This window comes from Drosophila sechellia, chromosome 3R (assembly GCF_004382195.2).
Source record: "Drosophila sechellia strain sech25 chromosome 3R, ASM438219v1, whole genome shotgun sequence".
Taxonomy (NCBI): domain Eukaryota; kingdom Metazoa; phylum Arthropoda; class Insecta; order Diptera; family Drosophilidae; genus Drosophila; species Drosophila sechellia.
Window position 1 is genome coordinate 30,085,229 of NC_045952.1, and position 6,041 is coordinate 30,091,269.

The 6,041-nt window shown below is 46.3% G+C and overlaps 1 protein-coding gene across 1 annotated transcript; it reads right to left on the reverse strand.

The window, feature by feature from the left end:
* Positions 1 to 325: 325 nt before the first annotated feature.
* LOC116801739 lies at positions 326 to 3,187 on the reverse strand. The gene is made up of 2 exons (XM_032722974.1): positions 707 to 3,187; positions 326 to 643 (listed from the first exon to the last, which is right to left on the reverse strand). Exons 1-2 carry the CDS (start codon positions 824 to 826, stop codon positions 356 to 358), a joined length of 408 nt encoding a protein of 135 aa, XP_032578865.1. The 5' UTR covers positions 827 to 3,187; the 3' UTR covers positions 326 to 355.
* Positions 3,188 to 6,041: the final 2,854 nt, after the last annotated feature.

The following is a 6,041-nucleotide window of genomic DNA, read 5'->3' on the forward strand; positions in this document are numbered from 1 at the left end:
TGTGTCTCATGAGTGCCCGAAGCGCTGCTGTTGCAACATTCGAGGCATTTCTTGCTAACTCAGTAAACGTGAACGGAGAAGCCAAGAACAGCCAAGAACAGGCCCCCAAGAATACCCCCGTATCGTGGATGTGTGCCCAAGAGCCCGCAGGTAATTAGGTCATCGGTTGTGGTTGTGACAATTTCGCGAAACGCACAAGAAACGAACTGCGACAGCAGAAAACTTGGATGAAAAATGACGAGGTTCGCATCTCCCACCCTGCACTTTCTCCCACCCTTTCCCTTGAGGAAATGCCACATGCCTGTATGGTTTAAAAGAAGGAAGCTAGTGGGTTTTCCAATAACACATATCTCATTCATTCTACAAAGCGGCTAATAAACAGACTGCTCGGGATGCAAAAAAGCAAGCTAGCGGTCAACTGGGCTTGCCCTCCCGGCGTGGTCGGTCCGTAACGGAGATCATCGCAATCAACTGTGACGTCGTCGGATCCCTCCAGGAAAAATATTGCAATGCCTTCGTCATCGAATGACCGCTTCTCCAGCGGCTCTCCATGCCTGCGTGGCCGAAAATCTGGTTGGTCAGTCAGGGAGAGCTTGAGGGGAGCGGGCAACGGATCCGCCGGAACAACAGCCAAGGCCAGACCCTGGATATTCGAACGGTAATAGACTAGTAAGGGGCGAATCATCCGTCAGCAGGAAAGACATACAATTACCAGGCAGCCCATGAACAGCCCCACCAGAAAATTGATTTCCATTGGGCATAAATTTTGAAACAAATATTTGACAAGCCGATAAAGGGTATAGCTGACCCACACTATATCCTTCATATATCGAGTTTTCTTTAAGATGCCGGTTTTCAAATACTCTTGCTAGAACTCTTGACTCGAAGGATGACGTTATGGTCCTCATCGGAAGCTGAAGATTGCTGAGTACTCAAATGGGTGAAAACCGCCAAATTATGAAACACAGTGCTCTTGAACGCATTATTTTAGTCATATTTATTTCATAGATAATGCAAACTAATAAATTTCTTGGGACTAGCCAAATACGACCAAAGCTGCTTGCTTACAAATATGATTAGAAATATTTTTATTTTGGCTTTTTCTTATTATATTTTGTTATGGCATCGCAAGCCAATCATTAATAAAAATCATTATCAAAACAATTTCCATTCTTATATAACATATTAGAGTAGTCGCAGTACAGTCGAATTAGAATGGCTGGACTATGTGGTAAGGGTGGTATGAGTGGCTCAACCCCGGTTCGCAACACTATCTAGTTTATTGTAATTGACTTTGTGCCTCGACTTTCAATGGCCAGTGCTGCGAAGAAAGATAAAGTGCTCCAACGAGAGCTGCCAAAAGTAACTGGAACTGGGTAACCGACTCATGCTCACTCACATGCTGGCAACTCAGCCACTTGGCCAACACACAGAGCCACTTGGCTAAAATGAGCGGCTCAAGGTCATCACGCCACACAAAAAGAAACAAAACGCAGACGGAGAAAAATGCTGCAAATCTCTAGACGTCTAACTGCAGCCAAAGTCGCACTTGCAGTCGTCTCTCGATGGCCTCGAATCTCGAATCCGCTGCAGCAGCAACAACCCAGCAGCTCCAGCAGCTCCATCAGCTCCCCCAGGGGGGCAACAACAACAAAAGCGGGCTTACGAAATCACGAGCCATTTGAATTGAATGAGCCACGCAGATCGTGGGCTTCTCAGGGGGAGGTGGCGAGGTAGGGAGTGGTGGCCAAGCAAGGCTCATACACTGAGAAAAAACTGCATAAAATTGAGCCTAGCTATTCATTCCTCTTAAGTACAATCAAAAGCAAGCTTTTACGAGTAGATATCAGACATCAGAACTTCAACGATACTTTTCTCTCGCTGCTTTCGATATCAGACATCAGAACGATTGTGTCCAACTTCAAAGATACTTTTCTCTCGCTGCATTAGATGGAGTTACAAGTCACAAGCACTCTCACACTCGCCCAGAAACAGGCACATACAGACAAAACAAAACTCGGCGCTTACAAAATTCACACAGTGTTTCAATTGCACTTCACAAGGGAACCTCTGTGTATCGGGGGCACATCTCTCGATCGTTACAAAATTGTAAGACTTCCCGTTCCTCTCCCTTTCCATCCCAGCCTTCCAGTCCCACATACAAATCGATGGAGATGGAATGCTAGTCGAACACCGATCAAATAAACCGCAAAACTGCCCATGCCCAAAGCCAGCTAAGATCATCAACGGCATCAACGGCATCATCAACAACATCAACATCGTCAGCAGCGGATAGAGAAGCCTAACTGAAACCGAATTTCGGGATCGGAACTTTGAATACCCTGCGATTGAGGCATAGATATTTGCATCTTAGATATGAACTAATAGTTTACAAAGGATGATCCAAGTATCAGCATTGAAGAGATGATCAATTGCAATATTCCCAGTTTTATGTTTTTTATGAATTCTAGCCAAGTTAATATCGTTAAATATTATGAATATAAATATGCCTAGATAGACAGACCCCTCTGTATCTCAAAACCCTGAAGTACACAAATATCTAATGACGTCGTCCTAAGCAATGAAACACATAATCACTGCGCAGTAGAGCCCAATAATGATAATGATACCCTTTGGCGAGGGTATGGAAACTTTGTCGCTTTGTGGGCGGCATCAAAGTTGCCGTTCACTTGCAATTGCGATCCGATGGTGGGCGGCGTGGAGCGGCTCGGCTCCTCTAGGTTTCAGATGGTGGATGTTGATGGCGACTCGGCGAGTTGGTGGACGGGTGGCGTGCCTCGGTGGCATTTGGTGTCATTCGAAGTTAATTGCTGGGAACGAGCGACAGAGGCCGCCGTACCTCGCTTTTGGCGCTGGCCCGGATTTGTGTCAACTCTTAAGGTTAACCTCGTAATTATGACTGCTGCTGCTGGTGTCTTCGGTTTTCCTCAGTTCTGTTCTCGACGGTTCCCGTGATTCGAGTAGCAAAGAGTTGGACGGATACTTAATTCGAAATCAAACATACTCAAAATTACTTTGTTTTTTAAAATTTCCTAACCCTCATTCACTAGATGATGAGCTTTCCATTTGGGCAGCAGTAGATCGACCGTTAGAAGCCGGTTTCACATATGTATATCGAAAATAGAAATCAAAAGCATTTAACTGCGGAAAAAGTCGCGGAGAAACCCTTCTCTGTCTTCCTACATTTCCTATTTCTTTAGCTTTTTCCCCGCCTCCTTTCCCCACTCCCCCGGTTTCCTTCGCCCATAGAGCACCCTTTTCCGAGTCAGCTTTTCTTTGTGGTCCCAAGCCCGCTGGCGTTCCTCGTTCGGCGGCTCTGGAGTGTGAGAAAATGAGAAAATCAAGGCAGCTACAGATGCATAGATACTCAGATTTGAACAGAGACGGGACGATCTGGTTGTACCGCTCCGTAAGAGGTTCCGTCTGGGTCCGGTTCCCGTTAGAGCTGGAAAAAGGGCAAAGCCAACTCAGATACATTTGTATCTGCGGAGTGAGGATCCCTAGGAAGACGCGAAGCTGGAAATCCGAGTAATGGATTTCGAAACTTCGCCAGCTCAGCTTTCGTTTCGATTATGAAACCCAAACCGAAAGAGTGGGCGGAGGAGAAGGTTTCCTTTATGACTCTGGAAGTTTCCCTGGGGAGACTGGCGAGGAATTCAGGTCAAGCGGGCTTAGGAATTTCTGTGGCGGATCTTGGGAGAATCCCTGGCCGGGTAATCTGAAAATATATATGTATGTACACCAATACGACACTAAACAGGCGAGAAAGGCAAATTAATTATTCAAATGTTATGCGCAATTTAACTCTTTGTTGTTGTGGCTTATGTTTTTGTTTTGTCCGTATTATTCAACTGCCATTCGATTTCGTTTCGTGGCGACTCCTTGATGGGCAAGTTGGCCAAGTGGGAAACCAGTTTTAGAATCGGCCAAAACCCAAATAGCAGCCACCATCATCGTATTAGAGAATCCCACGCAGAACGCGTTTCACTCACTCACTCACTCACTCAGCTTTTGGCTAACGAAGCGCACGACTTTGGTCTAATAAAAGCAAAACACACATGTGTCCATGGAGACGCACACAGGGGCAGAGGAAAACCCCCACGCACAGGCATCTCTGAAGGTTGGAAAGCCCAGAGAATACACAGGGCGAAACTCTGAGAACTAACCCCATTCCAGCGGATGCCATGAACGCCATAGTAGCCACATATACATATGTAAGCACCCAATATTCAAAGGTAATTTATTAAACTTTCCTCTAATAGTGCAATACTTTTTACCGTGCTCAAAGGCGAAATAAAGACTCGCCCTCGGCTTGTGGAGAGTTTTTAATTAAAAGCAAATTTCATCTCAAATAATCCCGCTAAGGCAGCAACAACAATTAAGCAATTAATTTATTTCAGCTGTGTGGCACTTTGAATAGCGGGAAAAAATCCAAGCCGAGTAGTAAATGGCCCGCCAGGCGGCCAGATCGGATCAAACCTGTTGACTCGCGGTCCCAGAACAGAACTCTGGGCAGTTCCCCTTCGAGAGAGTGCTTAGCCAAGCGGGTATACCAGATACTCGTCCACTGTCTGGCTACAGACAGCGGGGTTAAAAGGGGTGGGCCCTAGGCAACCGAGGGATGCATTTGGAGCGCCCTGCTGAATCACTTCAGCGGTGATTCATGCCGAGAACGAACGTAATTGTCTGTGGGCTCCATCGAAATTAGTTTCCAAGCTAATGTAAGCTTGCGAAACAATAAAAAGGTGTGCAAGGAAAGATCAATGGAGGGTATGGCGGGTTATGCAAGCCAATTTTCACCACTTGCTCAAAGGTCTCCCCATATTACACGCTTTCATAACAGAGGGTCCCATCACGTACATATGTTTAAAACCAAACCCAACTAACCGATTGTACTTAAAAAGGCGATTAAGGCTTCCATTATCAGCGCATAAAGAGAGAGATAACGGCCTTCCTAGACATGTCTTATCTGTCGCCCAAGTCTGGTCCCTCAATCCTTTTCCACTATCAGCGGTGCCAAAGTCACAAAACTCCCATATCTATGCCAGAAATATAATCTTAGATGCGGGGAACTGTTGCCGTTTCCCAAGAACACGCATTGATTGACGGTCTTTCCCGTGCATGCCTAATGATCCTTCAAATGGGCCCTAATAACGACCAGCCCCCTTTGGGATCGGATCAGGTAACGCCCCCTCCCGGGGGTTACCCAAAAAGCGACACGCTCCAAGACCCGTCAGGCAGTTGACCGACCAGTGGGCTACGTGTGCCATGGTGCACAGCAACACTAGTGTATAAGGTTTATATTACTTAAAGGGTTAATTTAGTTTTGCATTTTACCGTACTAAAGAGTGATATTTTCCAAACCGTAAAGAAAACAGCGAATTGCCAATTGCATTGCAAACAATTCTCTCAGTGCAGGCCAACCCCAGCAACAATTATTCAACTTAAAGTCGGTGCAGCGGGGAAAACATCGAATCATTTCGGTTTCAGTTAGAAGTGTGCGCGAGCGTTTTCGAAAGAGGCGCTGGGGGGCGGGGCTGTCGGTGGGAGGTTGAGCGAATAAGAGAGTCGAGAGAGTCGGCACGCTTTTCCGATCAAACCAGTTTTTCGTAATAGCTGGCATTTGGAATTAGTTACTGCCGATATATTGCTGCACTTGGAATGCGCCCAGATAGAAATTCCCGCAACACGCCCCTCGGCCGATCCGCCCCTCTCAATAGAGAGTTGACTATTTTTAGCGGGCACCAGAACTTCATTAAAATACAATCAATTTGCAAGTGCAGCGCGGAGAAAATAACAAACAAACACTAGCCACCCACTCTCTCTTTCTCCCTCCCTCTCACACTGCGGTTTTCCCAAAGAGAGCGGAGAGATGGCATTTATGCTGAGCAGGCACAGGCAGAGAGCTGAAGATGGGACTGAAGAAGAAGCAGCCGCTGTGTCGGCAGAATGAAAACGAGGACGACCAAACTGCATTGTTGTCATATTTCGTAATACGCTGATGCAGCAGAGAAGCGAAG

Coding starts and splice junctions, on each gene's coding strand:
- LOC116801739 (XM_032722974.1), bottom strand. CDS start 826: ATGAAGGATATAGTGTGGGTCAGCTATACCCTTTATCGGCTTGTCAAA. Junction 644..706: donor TCATGGGCTGCCTGGTAATT/GTATGTCTTTCC, acceptor TCGAATATCCAG/GGTCTGGCCTTGGCTGTTGT.